This window comes from Gallinula chloropus (genome assembly GCF_964237585.1).
Source record: "Gallinula chloropus genome assembly, chromosome: 14".
Taxonomy (NCBI): Eukaryota; Metazoa; Chordata; class Aves; order Gruiformes; family Rallidae; genus Gallinula; species Gallinula chloropus.
This window is the reverse complement of record NC_140099.1, coordinates 2,370,421-2,388,571: the sequence shown is the minus strand read 5'-3', so window position 1 is coordinate 2,388,571 and position 18,151 is coordinate 2,370,421. Positions and strand designations below refer to the sequence as shown.

At 43.4% G+C, this 18,151-nt stretch overlaps 1 protein-coding gene and 1 long non-coding RNA gene across 3 annotated transcripts in view; both read right to left on the bottom strand.

Annotated features, from left to right (window-relative positions):
• Positions 1-4,786: 4,786 nt before the first annotated feature.
• LOC311196934 lies at positions 4,787-7,381 on the bottom strand. Its single transcript, XR_014617611.1, has 3 exons — positions 7,338-7,381; positions 5,067-5,171; positions 4,787-4,819 (listed from the first exon to the last, which is right to left on the bottom strand). It is a non-coding gene; the product is annotated as an uncharacterized lncRNA (long non-coding RNA).
• Positions 7,382-9,420: 2,039 nt separating this feature from the next.
• ARID4A (AT-rich interaction domain 4A) overlaps positions 9,421-18,151 on the bottom strand; it is a 44,389-nt gene continuing 35,658 nt past the window's right edge. The window contains exons 16-24 of one of the 2 annotated variants that reach the window (XM_084270632.1): positions 17,728-17,978; positions 15,865-16,062; positions 14,555-14,639; positions 14,254-14,386; positions 11,887-13,017; positions 11,594-11,698; positions 10,705-10,917; positions 10,331-10,477; positions 9,421-9,824 (exon numbers count right to left, since the gene is read on the bottom strand). In XM_084270632.1, the coding sequence (XP_084126758.1) occupies positions 9,721-9,824; positions 10,331-10,477; positions 10,705-10,917; positions 11,594-11,698; positions 11,887-13,017; positions 14,254-14,386; positions 14,555-14,639; positions 15,865-16,062; positions 17,728-17,978 (2,367 nt within the window). In that variant the 3' untranslated portion in view covers positions 9,421-9,720. Of the gene's footprint in view, positions 9,825-10,330; positions 10,478-10,704; positions 10,918-11,593; positions 11,699-11,886; positions 13,018-14,184; positions 14,387-14,554; positions 14,640-15,864; positions 16,063-17,727; positions 17,979-18,151 lie in introns of both variants that reach the window. The other variant, XM_084270631.1, reaches the window with a different exon arrangement.

Genomic DNA, 18,151 nt, shown 5'->3' with positions numbered 1-18,151 from the left:
ATCTTTATAGCCAGAGTCCTGTGGTCAGACAGCACAGCAGTTGGTAGCTAACAGGCATGCTTTACCTTGGCTCTAATCAAACACTGTAACAAAGGGAGCTGAACCTCAGGGATACCATATTGATTTGGAGATTTCAAGCAGCGAAGACTGAAACAGAGCTGGTTGGTGTCAGCTGTCAGCTTCTGTTCTTGGGTAGAAAGGCAACAAGAAGGAACAGAAATGGCAGGAGACCTGCCCACACACCTTTTTTTTTCCTCCTTGTTACCCTCTCTCTTGCTTTTTCTTTTCAGCAGCAGTTTGAAAGAACGATTTTCTACCTGTTCCTTTCTTCACTACTGAAACTGCCCCTTGCACTGGACACGGGTCTGTCTGCTGCTATTCAGAGCTGCCCCAGCTCCCCACAGGAATCTGTTCATGTGGAGGAAAGGAGCGTGTTCCTACAGCCCCATGTGTTTTGTACTAGCCCTAGCACAGCTCTTTCCTGCACAGCCATCTCCAAGGTAACAAGGCACGGCTTAAGAGCTAACTCTGAAATAATAAAGGGTAAAATACACCCCAAATAAGGCAGCAAGTCTCCAATGACCTGTGTTTTCAAAGGAATAGCAGGCTACTAATGTCTAGATTGTTTGCCACACATTAGGCTGTGAGTGTTATGGGCAATTAGAAAAAAATACATATTTGTAGTAAAGATTTAAGACTTTCTTTAAAGCAGCCTTTGTTAAACGTGGAAGTAATGAAAGTAAGAAATGATCCTATTTTCCATTGTATCTCAGTATGCAAAGAGAAAGTTGTTCAGAAAAGTGACTGAAGAGTTTGAGTGATGGAATTGGGGGTGTTTGTATCTCCATCAAAGCTCTTTAGGGTTGAATTGAGAAGAATTAAAAAAAAAAAAAAAAAAGATAAAATATTTTCCCTCATCTTTCAGTGTTTGTGGATTTGGGGGTAGGAAAATGTGTAAATACTGAAGACAGATTCACTGTCCCACAGTTTGAGTGATGTAGTAATTTATTTACTTTGCAGATTCCCTGGTTTCCTTTTATTCCAGCTTTTTAAAGCTGCTTTAAGTTAGGCAAGGAAAACATGTATACTTAAGATCTAATTAGGTGTTGCATCCCTCATGCCTCTCCCCAGGATCACTGAAATGGGTGGGATGAAAGTGTCACTGGAAGTATGAGTCAGTAGCTGCTACCCTGAAATGAAGCTGGCCAGGAAAAACCACCTGACTTCCACCATAGGAATGTACTTTTATAGTGACTGTACTTTATTTATAGATGTACCTGTTAATTATGACCATTTCAAAGCTGACTAGAGTGGAAAATAAATTGCAGTGCTACCGCACAAAGGTAGAGGTAAGGCTGGAGTCAGGGGCTTGCTCTTCTGGGTGATCCACATCCTTCAGTCCAGGTGACTGATGGGAGGAAGATGATACAAATACATTGTAGCTTGGAAACAAAGTGCATCCATGTAACTAAAGCAGCCAGGTGCTGCAGACAACAGCAGCAAAACCTTTCTTAAAAGGTGAACTTGCTTTCCTGAGCTTCAGCTGCCCTTGGCTTCCTTGGTGAGTCACTGCATCCTGATGGCTATTCAGAGAAAAGGCTCAGCTCTGGGGAGGCTGCACCTCGAGTGCTGTGTCCACTTTTGGGCCCCTCCCTGCAGGAAGGATGTTGAGATGCTGGAGCGTGTCCAGAGGAGGGTGACAAAGCTGGTGAAGGGTCTGGAGCACAAGTCCTGTGAGGAGCAGCTGAGGGAGCTGGGGCTTTTCAGTCTTGAGGGAAGGAGGCTGAGGGGAGACCTCATCGCTCTCTACAACTTCCTGCAAGGTGGCTGGTTGGTCTCTTCTCTCGGGTGACAAGCGATAGGAAATGGATACCTAACTCTGAGACTGGAGTTGAAGCAACAGCTTCTTTCTTAGCATTTTCTGTTCGCTAGGTTAGGAAGTCAGCACACAGCATTTGGGGGATCTAGTTCAAATCTTTCTTGGGAAGTTCCTTCAGCTCCAAAATTTCTTAAACGAGTCTGGCCCAAACTCTAGAATCACCAGCTCTAAAAGCAATTAGCACTTGAGACCACTAAACTCCTATCAAGTTTGTACCTCAAGTTTTGAGAAGACAGCATTAAAAAGAACTCCACGTCTGCTAAACATCACAATTTCTAAAGTATCTGTTGTACCTTAACTGCATGTTTGTAGCCTTTTGGTGTTCAGTTCTTTCTGCAAGCACAACAGGGACCAGTTCAGCTCTATGACATGATGGTCCCATCTGTTTTCCTAGGATTGCTCACATACAGGGACAGGTGTAACTGAAAAACACAAAAGACCCTAAATCATTCTAAAAATAGTTTTTAAAAATCTACACTCACACGATGCTTAAATAGACCATGGCTGGTCAAAACCTTTCTTGCTGTAACATGGATCCTCTCTGAGGGAAAGTGAGGGAATTGCTGAGGGAGCTGAGCTTACTGTGTAAATATTTAAGGTAGTATACTTGACATATCACCATGTGTTTATGTAACATGAAGGGGAGCTTAGCTAAATTTCAAATAATCAAAACAGAAATCCAGTTGGTGGTTATTTCTGTATTTTACAGATCCTGTCCTTACTAGGACATAGAACTGGGCACCTTCTTCCCCTCTCTTTCTGCCCAAGCACGTTTAATTTGTATGTGTGTTGCTGACCCAAGGCCCTGCTAGGAACCCTGTAGTTTGAGTCACAGCTGAGAAAGAAGGGTTTCCAGCTTCCCTCACAGCAGGGCACAGCTCTGACTACCTTGTTGGTAGGAGAGAGGTGCTGGACACTTCTGCTGTGTTTTTGCTTAGGTATCTGTGAGACAGTGTCTTAGTGCCCCACAGAAGACACAGATTCCCCTGGGGATGGTTGTGGGACCTAAGGAGAAGAGCTATGGGGCTTCAGCCCTGCCACATGCTCCCCCAGGGTCTACCAGCTCTTCCAGCCCTTTGCCAGGATCCATGCACCAGCCGTGCCACAGAGTGTGACCTCATACAATCACAGACTGGCAGAATGGGCTGGGGTGGAAGGGACCTCAAAGCTCATCTAGTCCCACCCTCCGCTGTGGGCAGGGACACCCTCCAACCAGCCCAGGGTGCCCAAAGCCTCATCCAACCTGGCCTTGAACCCTGCCAGGGATCCAGGGGCAGCCACAGCTTCTCTGGGCACCCTCTGCCAGGTCCTCACCACCCTCACAGGGAAGGATTTCTTCCCAGTATCTAATCTCAATCTCCCCTCTTTAAACCAAAAAGCCATTCACCCTTTGTTCTGTCTCTCCCTGCCCTTGCCACCAGCCCCTCTCCAGATCTCCTGGAGCCCGTTTAGGGAGCAGAAAGTGCTCCAAGGTCTCCCTGCAGCCTTCTCTTCCCCAGGCTGAGCAATCTCAACTCTCTCAGCCTGTCTGCAGACTAGAGATGCTCCAGCCCTCTGAGCATCTTCATGGCCTCCTCTGGACTCTCCAACAGCTCCGTGTCCTAGTGTTGAGGACCCCAGAGCTGGATGCAGCACTGCAGGAGGCTGAATCCCCTCCCTCAACCTGCTGGTCCCGCTGCTGGGGATGCAGCCCAGGACAGAGCTGGCTTTCTGGGCTGCCAGCGTGCAGTGCTGAGTCACCTTGAGCTTTACATCAATCGCTCCCAGGTCCTTCTCCTCAGGGCTGCTCTCAGCCACCGCCTCACTGAGGAGCGCGGCTCCTTGGCCTGCAGCGCCCGCTGAGGCGTGAAGCCTCACCCCGCCGACAGGCCCAGTGCGATGCCGCCCGGCTCTCCCGCCCGCCTCAGGGCAGCTGTCCCCGGGCAGCCACCGCTCCCTCCTCCCTCAGCCACCGCCTCCGAGCTCCCGCCCTCCACCTGCGGGGAGCGGCGGCGCCGGCCCTCGAAACGCCGCTGGAGCCGGGCGGCAGCAGCGGAGACCGGGGCCGGCCCGGGGGGTCCCCTCGGCCGCCCGCCCCTCACGCGTGGGGAGCTGCGGGCTGCCGCGCCGGGTGTCGGCGGGAGTGGAGGAAAGCAGAAAACACGCGGGCTTCTTACAGGCTTTTCTTGCCTTCAGGGCACGCAGGGAAGCCGTCTCCAGGAGGGAAGCAAAACGCTGCGGTGACAGGGAGCGGCTGCGGCAGGAGAGGGGCCGCCGGGCCGAGGGGGCCGGCTGCCGGAGGGTGACACACCTGAAATGGAAGAGGGAAGGAATCACGGGGGTGTAAAATCACAACTGCTAGAGACCAGACCTAAAGCGGGCAGCTGGGGCTGGGCTGCAGAAAGCAGGCTCCCTGCAGAAGCTGCCGGGACAGCGTGGCGGTTCCAGGGTGGGCAGCAGAGCACAGGCACAAAGAATCACAGAATCACAGGGTTGGAAAAGCCCTTCAAGCTCATCGAGGCCAACCATCCCTGTCCTGTGCTACACCAGATCCCTGAGCACCTCATCTCCCCTCTGTTAAACACACCCAGGGGTGGGGACTCAGCCCCCTCCCTGGGCAGCCTGTGCCAGGCCCTGACAGCTCTGCCAGGGAAGAACTTTTCCCTCCCAGCTGAGCTGACCCTGAATGGAGGGCTTGGGGTTTCTTCAATGAAACCAGTGAGCACCGTGAGACAGCTTCAAGCTGTGCATACACATAAACAAACGGCTTCTTAAAAAAACCCCAAAATAATCAACCACCCACCTCTGCAATATAACAAAGTATTTCACACAGATTCCCCTTCTTACCCCTCCTTACGTAACCGGCAGAGCGGGCAGGATCATGGCAAATCAGGTCACGCTGTACTCAGATGAGGGATTACATGAGGAGCGGTTTAGAAATAGCTGAAGACACTGACAGGGCTGGAATGGAAATGTGGGGTTACTCTGAAGAGCAGGGAAAGAGACATCACCAGTACCACACAACCCTCCCTCGCCAGTCAAGGCTCACAGCGAGTGTGAGCCAGGGCTGTAATGCAGCTCCAGTGCTGATTTTCCTGGCTGGCAAATGATGAAACATAGAGAAAATCAGCATCACAATGCTGCTGTGGTTTCTTCCTCATACTGAATTGAAGCCAAGTGTCACAAAGCACAGGCAGGCACTCTTTACCTTTGAAAGCCACTGGCAATAGCGTAAGGGATGCGTCAGGTACCGGTACAAACAGGAGGCGGTTGCAGACCTGCGGAACCAACCAGCTCAGAAAGGAGGGTTTCTCTGAAAATGAGAAGCAGGAATAGCAACGTAAAGAGGGATAATTCAAAACAAAGAGGAAGCCAGGAAAGTGCTATTCTTAGAAAGGGTGAGCTACAGTCTGCTTTCACAATTGTCTTCTCTTTTCAGCTTTCTTTGAGCGGCAGTGAGGTGAGAACTGGTCTTTTTCTGCACACTGCAGCAAACAATGAAATCCCAAGTACAGAGAGGTAAAAATAACCAGGAATTTTGTGCACAGTATCTGCAAGACACAAGCTTGCAGTGAAGTAAACAGCTTGATGTACTTTTGTTAACACATTCATCTTTTGTTTCAGCTCTTAAGCCTCTCCTCCAGCTCAGATGTCAGATTCAAGTGATCAAACCAAACACTCTTTCTGTTAGAGCTGCAGCGTTTCTTAGGCTCAGTGCTGCAGAAGAATTCCAGTAAATCCTGCCCAGAAAACCCATTTGGCTGTCTCAGCTATCCAAGAATACTTCTAATGAGGAAAAGAATATTTTATGAGAATATTCACATTTTTAATGTGAAATTCCATCTGGTTGACAAGCCTATCTGGAGATAGTCTGACTGACACACAGGAGTTGACAATCCTAAGACTCAGATTCTCTTTCCAGCTCCCCATCAGAGCCGTCCTGGGTAATTTTGGTAGCCACTGCTGTCAATCTGTTCTACCCCTGTTGAAACAAAGGCTTGTTGTTATTGCTCTGACATCTCTGCTTCTCCTGCCTCATCTGTTCAAATCGACTAACCGAGAGGAGGTTTCTCAAACACAAGCAATCTGATGGAGGAGCCAGAAACAAGCTGAGTTTTAACTGGGTGTTGCTAAATTTATACATTAGAGAGAAATTAAAGACTCACTGCTATAGATGCAGCCAGTGTACATCATGGAAAGAAAGTAAAAACTAGAACAAGTAAGGAAATTAATCTTTTCCTACCTTCTGCCCTCACATGCAGACATTTCAGGTTCCTTCCACCTTTCAGCTACGTGCTAATACAAAAATAATTAATCTGACAGAAATCTGACAGTTCTATCAGTTGCAAGAGGCAGGGGGAGAGCCCGAATTCGCTTACAGCTGCCTTCTTTTGAACAGTTCTAAGAGTGTTTGATCCCATCATCTTAATTGTGCATATTTTTTAACCTACTAACTCAGCTTGAAATGACATGTATCATTCTGAGAAAAGCTCTGGATTAGGAGGCAAGATAGCAGTGTGAAGCCTGCCAAGAGGGTGCTTTACTTTTGATTGCTCTTGCAACCACGATACCAAATCTCTTATTAAAAAAACCCCAATTCAGCATAAACATAATTATTGTATCCTCAACAGCACAAATCACAGAATGTGTGAGGTTGGAAGGGACCTTTAAAGCCCATCTAGTCCAACCTCCCTGCAATGAGCTGGGACATCTTCACTACATCAGGTTGCTCAGAGCCTTGAAGGTCTCCGGGGATGGGGCTTCCACCACCTGTCTGGACAATCAGTGACTTATCACAGAAGTGTTAAGGTTGGACAAGACCTCCATGATCATCTAGTCCAACCATCCCCCTACCACCTCTGTTACTCACTAAACCACGTCCCTAAGTACCTCATCCAACCATTCCTTGAACACCCTGAGAGACAGTGACTCCACCACCTCCCTGGGTAACCCATTCAATGCCCAAACACTCTGAGAAGAAAGTTCTCCTGATTTCTACCCTGAACCTCCTCTGGCACAACCTGCAGCCATTCACTTTTGTTGTCCTGCTAGTTATCTGCAGGAAGAGGCTGAGCCCCAGCTCACCACAACCTCCCTTCAGGTAGTTGGAGAGAGCAGTAAGGTCTCACCTGAGCCTCTTCTCCTGACTAAGCAGTCCCAGTTGCCTCAGCTGCTCCTTGACCTTTCATTCAATGCATTGGAAGACACATTGGAATTTATTTTATGGCAACAAAGCAGAAGTGAGAGTAGCTTGGAAGACCTATTCAGGTTTCTTACTGATTCCATCTTTAGCACAGCTTAGTCCTGTTTTAAATAGTTACTCTGCTTTCCCATATGGGATTTTTAAACTTCCTAAGAAACTGCTTTCAGCATGTCCTGAGTAATCTGGCTGACTGACATGCTGCTTGCCAGAAAGATGAAGCTAGGAAATCAGGAACGTGCCAGAGGCTTTGCCAGGGGCTTGGCAGAAAGTCCTCACCCTTCTCTTACAGACCGAGTTTCCCAGCAGAGCAGGGATGGAAGCTGGTACGGAGGGTGCGAGGTGGTGTCTGTCTGATGATCACTAGCACAGGGAAGCAGGTGGAAAGAGGAAGGAAGGAAGCAAGTTCTTCCTATCAATGAGCAACCACCTGCTGGAATGGGGTTCGGTGCTTCTTGGGACCTTCAGTCTTCCAGGTGACATTTTAATCCTTTCTAAGAGACAGGGAGAAGCCGTCAGTGTACACAGAAGTACGGACAGTTGGGAGCTCATCCAGCACCTGTGTGTGCTGAGGGGGGGGGTGTGCCTGTTTAAGATCCCACACTGCTTGCAGACAGAGGTTAGAGATCTGCATTAGACAGAATTAATCCTGTTATAATTTAAAATTTAGCCCCACAAATACTAAACATGGAAGATAATCTGAGAAAATGTGACCCATGTTATTTCCATTTAAGTGAGTATTGCTTTTTATTCATAGCTATTGTAAGATTAACAGTAAAAGTTAGCTCTGAAAAAAAGTCTTTACAACAATTTATGGAGATTAATTTTCCTATTTATGTAAGTCCAGACATTTACAAGAACAATCACTTAAATAAAAATAGAATATAAAGCCTATGTTTAAAACATGGCCTTTATTAATGCTGTCTAGTGAGCTCCATATTTATCTTACATTGAAATAGTTCTGCTTTGCTTAAGAAAAGACAGAAAAAGTGCATTTACAAGAGTACTTTTTCTTTAATTTTCTGCGAAAATGGAAGGAATTGGAATCACAAGTTGACAAATGTTGTAAAATGAAAATTTCAAGAAACATCAATTTTAGTAATGCTACGCCATCACTAGTGTTTTGTTCTGACTTTCTGCCGTGTGAACCAGAATATCCTGATATACAGTCTAGAGCATCTATGTTATTACTCTACAGCATATTAAACACAGAAAAGAGGGTTAAGAACCCCTCTCAATGTACAAACATGAATAAAAAAATTGATAAAAAAATCACTTTTATACATAATGTATATGCAAACTGTTTTAAATACATGGGTTTGGAAGAGTTATTTACAAACTGTACCTGCCTGTGGGACAATCCACAGGCAAAGCATACACAGTTGCTTTAACTTTATTGTTGCATCTCAACTTTGGGAGATATAAATTCATTCGGCAGTATAGCAAACGTAAGAACTTGTGGCAAATCATCTTCAGGGCAACCCAATAAATTTTGTTCCTCAAAACAAGGTAAGTACTAGGACTGCCAAAGTTTCCAAACGAAGTAAAGTCGTGGTTTAATCCAGATGCCCATGTAGAGATCTGTCCTGTGGAGGATGCACAGACAGACCCAGCTGACATACAGGCACGGCTGCTGGATCAAACCTCTCTAAGAGCCATAACTGGTCAGGATGTTTTCTCCAAAGAGTGAACTAACCTAGCATTTTATTTCTTTTTTTTTTTTTCCAATTTTATTAATATTTTAAAAAATACATAAAAATACAACATCCAATGTCTGAATAAATATATTTAACAAGTTGCAAGATACCTTATTTTACACAAAAATTTCAGCTTTAGAAATCTTGTTAAATAACTTCACTGTTGTTATATATTTCATTTTTCGTCTTTTTTGTAACAAAATAAAAACTCTGAAATTACATAGAAAAAAGACAAAATATTTTTGTCAAGGGATAAGATAGTCCACTGAAAACCTATTCACAATTCCACTGTAAACATTAATAAACATTAAAATATTTGCATAACTGTGTGCTCAAAAGTCCTATAAAAAGTGGAAGACTTATTACAACTGTAGTTTTCAGTCAACTACACTTCCGTTCACAATTTATTTTGTCCCATTTACACCTTTAAAACTGGGCACATTGCTGAACATGTACTTTGGCAGTTCTGTGTAGCAAGTGCTTCCACAAAGAGGAACTACTCACCAAGGGTTAACGTACAGCTCGGTGAAAGTGCAGCAGTTACTCAGTTCTTTTGGGTAATACTCTGATGTCTGCTCGGTGCACTTGCTTTTCTAAGATCTCCCTAGAACACCTGAATGCTTCATTGGACATAACTTTTCAAATTTGATAAGTGCCCTTTTTCTCTGCATTAAAAACAAAACAAAAACAGAACCCAAAACAAACAAAACAACGAAACCAAAACGAACACAATGACAAGCATGTCACATTGTGCCTACAAACCTTCAGTTACCAATGAGCTTAATTTCTCTGAACAGTAAATTAAACAGAAGAGGAGGGTAGGAGGGGAGAACGGGTACAGTCCAGCAGTGGAAGTGTGTACAGAATATACTTGGCAATGTCAAACCAGTTGAGTGCTTTCTGTGGTTGGATTTCAGGATTTATGTCCATGGCAGCAAGTTGCTGGCAAGGCAGAGAAATGTGTATCACCTGCATTCTACAGCAAGCACGTTTTGTGGAGGAGAAGATGATGATGGACTCATTCCAGTGTCTGATGAAGCAGATGACATGGATGCTCCTGTGTGTGACACTGAACATACAGAACAGCACATCAGCATCAGAGTATCAAAGCACAGGTCAGAATAAAGCCTTCCTTTGTTACTAGATTGTTGAAAAGATCTTAAAGCAGCAGTATGGTCACAGAAGATTGATAAGGCCTTTTGGTCAATTGCTTTGACTGCTACATCACACCAGCTGGATGGGTAACCTTACCCCTTCTGCATCACAGACCAATTGAGAAGGTAAAGCGTGTGAATCATTACGCTGACTGAGAACTCAGACTGAGCTTGCACTGAACCTCTAGTTTCTAACCCACAGTTATAAACCAGTGTTTTTCTGAAGGTCAAGTTCTGAAAAGCCACAAATAGTATTTGTAAATATATATATATACATATGAACAGGACAAATCAATGATAATGTGCTCCTTCCCACCCCCACCCCCTCAAATACTGTCAGTTATACTCAAGTTGCTTTAAGTTACAGAGTTTCAAACCAATCAGCTACTCATAGGAAGCACAAAGCAGATCTGACAGTTACCTTCTCGGTCTTTCTTTTTCAATCGTTTCCTCCTCCTGTCTATGGTTGCTACTTCTGATTTCAAGGACATGTAGTATTTTCGTATTTCCTGGAGTTTCTCTTGTAAGAAGGAGATCCTTTCAGTGCTGCTCATGTTGTCCAGCTCATCTGAGAAGTGGGAAGAGAAGAAAAAAATAGCTTCATCGAGGAGATTTTAAGCAAATAAATGGAATTCTTAAAGAGCAGACAAGATGCAGCATGAGAGGTAACGTGCTTCCACAGCTACCCTCCAAGAGAGGCCTACACCTCATTTTGAAGCTCAAAACGAGCAGTTTTCATTCCAAACAAATTTTCTTGTAAATTCCCTCTAACTGAGTCACATAAACAATTCTTACTGAGCTGAAAACTCCATTTGTAGACTCTAGGAGAAGCGTTCTGGTGGTGCTTCTCTCTGTGCTTATCCTTCTCTCCGTCTTTGATGTGAGGTGAAATCACTCGTGCCGGCGACCGAGAAATCTTCTGGGGTTTGGATGCATTTATGTGTTTTACAGGAGTACATTTACTTGAACTGTCCAGGACAGGGAGGTCTTCGCTGTCACTACTTTGTCCTGCAGGAAGAGAAACGTATTTCAACTTGATGTTACGTTTGTCTGAACCAGACAGTTCAGATTTCAGTTTGTCATTTAAAAGTTGTAAGTGCTGCCACAGGCCCTAAACATATCGATTCGTTACATGTAACGATCACAGAAACCAAGCTCCAGAAACACAAAAACCCAGACTTCTGCAGCAAAAAAAGTCACACACTTGAGATAAAAACATGTAGGAGTCCTTTGGGTGAAAAGTTGTTCTTTAGCATCAAACATTTTTTCCATACTTTATAAATGCACTTTCCCACCCCCCCCCCCACCAAGAAACATCCAGTGTAAAACTTCCAAGGAGATGTTTCTCTTCAGAACAAGCTCCTCTCTACTGAATTCATCACCAACCCAGCATATAAAAATCAGCATGATGGTAAATATTTAGGAACTGCTAATATACAAGTTTTTCCTAACAAAGTAACTGAAAATAGCCAAGAGACTTTTCGGTGATGCTGCTACAACACAGCTGGATAGAGAGAGCTCTCTCCAGTTGACAGCCACTAATGATGATGAATATTAACTAAGAGCCCTGACAAGGAAGTCCCACCCAGTCGAAGCAATGGCTAAGAGTGAGAACAGCAGGCCTGCAGACATGTTCACAGGGCAGTGTAATATCCCCCCTCCCTCCCCACCCCCAAGAACATACCTGTTCCATTCTTTTCATTTTTGGCTGCAGCACTTGTTCGCTTTGGAGTACGCTTCTGCTTCTTTGCCAGTGTTCCAGTATTGCTATCACTGGGTCTTTTCTGACCTAAATGAGAAGAAGAAAAAGAAGACAAGACACCTGAAATATTTTTGCTAGTTACAAGTTCTTTTTATAAGCAACGAAGTTAAATCAGAAGACAAAACCAAACCAGCTATTATTAGCAAAGTCACACCAGACTTCAGATAGCTTCAGAAACCAGTAGAGCAGGGAATGACTTCAGAGGAAGCGCTCACCTTTCTCTCCAATGTCTCTCTCTTGGGCAGCTATACTACAATTGCTTGATGTAGTGCTGGCTTCAAACCCATTAGCAGACTCGCTTTCACAGAGACCTTCTTGGGACTCTTCTGCCACGCTGTCGACCTCGATAGTCATGTCGCTCTCGCTCTTGATGCTGCGCGATTCATCCTGACTGAACGTCAGGGGCGAGGCCACTGAGAAGCTCGACTGGACGGCTGGTGGTAAGGCAGATGGGTTTGAGTTTGAAGCACTGGGGTCTGGTTTTTCTGACACTGTGTCTTCACTACTGCTCTTCTCCTTTTCGTCCAAGTCGTCCAAGTCTACTTCATGGCAGAGCAAAGTTTCAGGACCGATCTGAGGCATTGAATCGTCCTCATCTTTTAAGGGAACATTCTCATTTTCTTCAGAGGGGCGTTTGGAATTCTCACTCCTCAGCTCTTGGCTGTGCTGAACAGATTCTGCTACCAGGGATGGCATTTCCTCATTTTCAGTTCTGAGGGACCCTTCAGCATTCAGCCCTCTACATTCCTCCGCTCCGGTACATTCATTGGTCCTCTCTTCAGATACAATATTTGGCACTTCCATCTCACTCTCTCGTCGATTTCTTTTCTCAGGTGATGCCTGTTCCAAAGTTTTCCTTTTCAAAAGCTTCTTATCTTTTGCAGAAGGTTCTGTTTCACTTTCAGTAGTGCTGGAAGCCTCCTTACAGTCCACAGAAGACACCTCTAATCTTTCAGGTTCTGCAAGGGATTCATTTGCCGTCTCTTCGTGGCTTCCCGGCGAAACCTTTGCATTCTCTAAAGAGGGGTCTTTTGTCTTGCTCCTTCTCCCTTTTCCTTTAGGTGACTTTTCAACCTCTCTTTTCATTTCTTCTATTTGCTCTGTTTTATTTCCAAAAATCTGAACAATTTGTTCACTTTCTTCAACTTCCAGTTTCAGTGTTTCTAAAGGCTGTACTTGAGTCCTGTCATTTTCTTTCAGCGCATGAGGAATCTTTGGGTTTTCTTCATCTACCTTCTCATCATGTAGTTTTTCACTTTTTTCCAGTTCTGAAGTTTCTGGAGAAAATTCTTCATTCAAATTTTTTTCAGATGATTCATCTGCTTCACTGTCAGATGAGCCAGAGTCTGCAAAAATGTTAAAAATAAGGAAACAGCACCCTAAATCATCGATTCCAGCACTATTTCTTTTTTCAACCACACAACCCCTTTGTCAGTAATTTATAGCATTAACATCTGTTTATAACAACAGTTTCAAACATAAATATTCTGTGTAACTGAACACACTTATTACAGTTCTTATTTTCACTCAGAATTTTGACAGAACTACACTGGTAGTAGTACTTCTGTTATTTCCCAAATAAACCAACAGAAAGAAATTACAGTTGAGAGTAGCAAAAATACCTTTACAGATTCCTGTGTTCTACCTGGGATAATGCCTCCCCCACCTGCCATTACAAAAATCAAACCCCAAGCCTTCTCTCTCCTCAGTGCACTGAGGAGAAACCCAAACCTTTCCACACCACAAGAGGGGCACTTCATAGCTAAAGTATTGTACAAATCGTGCACCATACACTGAGCAAACACTGTGATGTCACCAGGAGATTATTCAGGGACCTGTACTAACAGGAGACAGTGATTTCACTTCAATTCTTCACAGAGGCTTAAAAAATTCCAAAAATATTGCTGCAGTTTGTATATAATTAACAACTTTGCTGGATGATGTAGTACTGAGGTCAAGGACTTCATTACCACACTTAAGACTACCATTATACCACTAGATTTGGGTCTGTTCAGGATTAGGACTGAAAGGCTTTAGCTGCAGAAAATGGAATGACTTGCACAGTAGTCTCCATGTCATAGCTCTTCTGTGAGCAAATTGTGCTCCTCAGCAGCTGTCAGCTCAACTACTTCCTCAATAAAATTCATAGGGAGGGGAAAAAAAAGGGAGTAAAAAATAAAAATGAAACCTCTTTTCAAAAAGGTACTGGAAAAAGCTCAGAAGTGCACCCAGGACTGAGATCACTCACAGTTCAATTCGCTATCAGAATCAAACATTCCTGAACTATGTGTCACCTGCCTGAGAGATGCTGCTAAAAACCAAAAGTGTTACTTTTTATAGAGTAAACTCTGTGCCAAAACCGTGCTTTGTGCTACTGCTTGCGAGCTGACTGTTGAGTAGGACTCTAAAGCTGCTGAGAGCACCTCGTTCGTGGAAGTTGTCATCTAAATGCACCGCATCACACCGCTCTTTACATGCACTTCCATGCCAGACCACGAGTGCACCAGATGTACCTTCTGTTCCATTTGGTAATGGTGAGGAATCTGACAAGTTGTTCCGTGCACCTCTGGCTCCTGATTTACCTTCACTGGTGGGTGTTTTGGATAAACCGCAAGACGTGTTGGATGGAAGAGTGGATTTCAGAGGCGGTCGCCCACGCTTTGATTTTTGTTTCTCCTCATCCTTCTTCTCATCCTTTTCACTGTCTTCTTTATTCTGAGGGGGGAAATGAATTAATTAATCTGCTTCACTGCTGATCTTCAAACCTTTTCCCCTTTTGCTTCTAGTAAAAAACTAGACCAGACTGAGTAATTTATCTCTGTTTAAAAAGACTGATAATCATTAAGTATTATACTACAAGAAGATAATTGAAATAACAATTACTTTTGTTTTTTTCTTCTGTTTTCTCTTTGGTCCTCCTTTGTCCACAGGCCAGATAATCCTGTCAGCTTTCACCCACTCATCATATCTAAAAGGAAATAACAACACACTGTTAACACTACAGATAAAAAGTTGTTTGCAATATGAGGAGTAAAAGGTTGAGTTACAGAAAATATTTATTAAGGAGAAGTGGGGAAAGCAGAGCACATACAAACACAAGCAGCATCTGGAATCAGAATAATGATGTGTATTGCCAGCTCATAAAAAGAAAATACGTAAATTATGGGATGGGTGAGCAGAGATGCAAACTCCCCTGTCTCTTGGTAGTAAAGCATTGGAACTCTGGGGACTGACTCAGCTATAAAGTTCGTCCATGATTTCACAGCAGGTACAAAAGGCACTTTCCACCATACTGTGCCTCAGCAGCAAAATATACTGCTTTTTTTTTTCTCCTTAAATTAAAAGGGTTTACATCACAGCAAGAAACCGAATGAGATTCTGAAAAGCACAAATACAGTACCAGTGCTCCTCAAAAATCTCCTAAGTTAGTGAAAAGGTAAAGGGAGACACAATTACTTGGGGAGTACTGCCCCCCCATCCCACACTAGATGTTGCCACACAGGTATTTATTTGCTCACTTAGAAAAGTATGGATTTAGAACACCTCAAGTTATATATCAGAAATATGCTATTTGAAAAAAATGGTCAGTTTTGTGATGTTTTTATATATGTCATCACAATGCTCCTAAGCACCATGACAAAAAAAGCCATTTCAACAGCAGCACTTAATGGAAAACACGGCTGCCAAGAGCAGCTTATAACTAATTTTTTCCTGTGGTTCTTAGTCAACCCTTCTCCTGCCCCCTCTACAGGTAGCATCCGTTCCTTATAATCACAGGTAACATTCAATACAAGAATAAATGTGGCCAAAATGTCAGTGCTTGATACACCTCAATTGTAAATGTCTTCACCACTGTCAGTGACTCCTCTCTCAAATTAAGAAGTCTGATAGTGCTGACACCATAAATCACAGGGATACTCCAGTGAGGAGTGAGGATTACTCACTGTAATCCAGATGGAAACTTGGAAACATACAAGTATGTTCTGTGATTTCAGTGAAGCAGTGTCATACCACCAGCAAAACTGCTACCAAGTGTAATAGAGTCAGATCCTGTTACCCTGTTGATAATTCAACTTGGAGCCAAGTTGCTGATCATCTTTCTCTCTCTTTTTTTTTTTCCTTAAAGACAACAATTCTTTTTCAAATAATCCTTTTAACAAAGAAAGAAATGAAAGATAACTTGTTATCCTCACCTTACATTCCAACCGTAATAATGAACTAAATACAAAACCTCTCCATCATCGATCTCTGTGCTTTTAATACTGGCTTCATAAATTTTTTGAGTCTTTCCACGTCCATATTTTACTTTCACTTTGGTTCCAGTCAGGCAGGGTTCTGTATCCTCCTCATCCTCTTCACCTTCTGATTCTCCTTTGTTCTCAATTTCCTCCCTGCAGTGAAGTGTGTTTAAAATGTCCACTAATTAGTGACAATCATGGTTTTAACATTTAACTAGCGTGTCCAAGCTACTACAAAAGGAGGAGGCTGCAGGAAGTTTTTTGTTCCATTTTCTGCATCCAGCACTGTCTCTGCAGCTAGCTTGGACACAGCTTTTTAAAGCAAGGACAGGAATTAGAGAGAACAGCAGTAAGCATCAAAAATATCAAGCAAAATTGTATTGTAATTTAGATGCAATTAGTGTACATCTACCTCAAAGGTTAAAGGTTATTTTTCAAATTAGTATTTTAATACAAAAAGACAAGTAAATTAACTCAGTGTTTGTCTCCTAAATAAATCAGGAAGAACTAACTTCAGTTTTTAGAACAGACTTAATTTTGACACACTATTAAAAAGTCTTTCTTCTACAGTTTGCTTAATAGGCTGCAGTTTGCTAACGGTGCACGAGTTTGAATCGCTACCATAGTGATCCTCTGGTGGATACAAGCACCATTCCATTGAAAAAAGAAAAGTGGATTACAAGAGTGTTTAACCAAGATTAAGTCTCCACACAGCTCTTACTAGCTATATCTCCCTCTTACTATACCTATATCTAGTATTTAAAGATTGTACTTAAACGAATGTTACAATCTAACTGGTTTTTACCTTTATTTCTCTCCCTCTTTCAGGGTGAATTTAGCATAATGTACATGTTAAAACTACAAAAAAAAAAAAAAGCCAACTAGAGAGAAAATACTGAAAAAGACTATGGGTTTGCTTTGACTGAAACAGACTGGCCAGCCTGCAGGAAGGATGAACTCTTGGGTTCTGGCAAACAAAGGAAAAGAAACACCATCAGGATCACTTAAAGTGCTTTGATGCCTTGGTCACCTGATATACCTCTGCAACCTGCTGCACACCCACACTGTACCTTCATGTAAGGCATTTCTGTGCTGCAAGGTCAATGGTTTGGGACTGCACAGCAACACTTTCTTTAAAACAACTGCATGGTTTTCCCCCTCCTCAAAAGGTCTTTAGAAGAAAATGTGAAATACCCCTCTCAGCCTTCATTCAGTATCAACCTGACCCACACCACTTAACCAAGTGGATAAGAAAAACGAGGTAGGAAAGCCAGCTTAAACAGGCAAGACATTACCCTTGACCACAGGCAAAGTTAGCTAAGAGGTCTGCTCTGGTAATAAACTAGTCACCTGCTCACAACTCATTTGCAGCCAGGACTATAAATCCAATTCCACTTGTCAAACTGTCTCTGGCTGCTATTTTGCCCCTGTCCTTTCATGTCTCTCCATTCCCTCCTCCTCAAACTACCTTTAAGTTTCATTCAAACTCCCTTGTTCCTTCTCCTCTGCTTTATTAGCTGATCCCCTTCCTGCCTGTCAGTACGTACCCGTGTGATAAAACACCAACACAACCTTGGCAAGACCTTCAAGAAAATCAAAGTGAAAAACACTGCCTGGCATCTACCAGAAAAAAATGCTTCCAGAAAGTTCAGCAGAACTAGCTTGAAATGAAACCCTCCCTTTCCTGCCTGGCTGAGTGCATCATGTTGTTAACTTTTAGCTGGTACTATCTCCAACTTTGTGTATACTCCTGCTTGGAGTAGGGTTCAATCATGACACAAACACACTGTTAAGAAGGTGATGCAAATTAGTGTTTACCTCTCCCTCTGCCTCTCTTCCTCTTCATCTGACTCTTTATCAGAATCCTCCTGCTTTTTAATTTTTTTCTCTTTTTGCTTTGGTGTGCTTTTCCTCCCTAGTGGAGTTTCATTTTCTTTCTTGTCTGCATTCTCAGGGGTTTCCTCTAGATCTTTGTTTTCTTTGTTACTGTCTTTTAACTTGTCTTGTGTTTTATCCTCTTCACTATCTTTTTTAGCAGGGGTTGCATCACGGGCAAGTCTTCTCCGTCCCTACAACAGAAATGAGATGAGTTTAATGACTCCTGTCCATTGTTCTCTGCACAGCCTCTCCAAATCTCAGCTGAAAGTGAAACATACTATTCCTGGGCAGAAGAAAGTCTTGAAGATCTCCAACACAGAAAATCTTGCTTTGAGTAGCCAGACAACTTCTGTCTGGGACTATC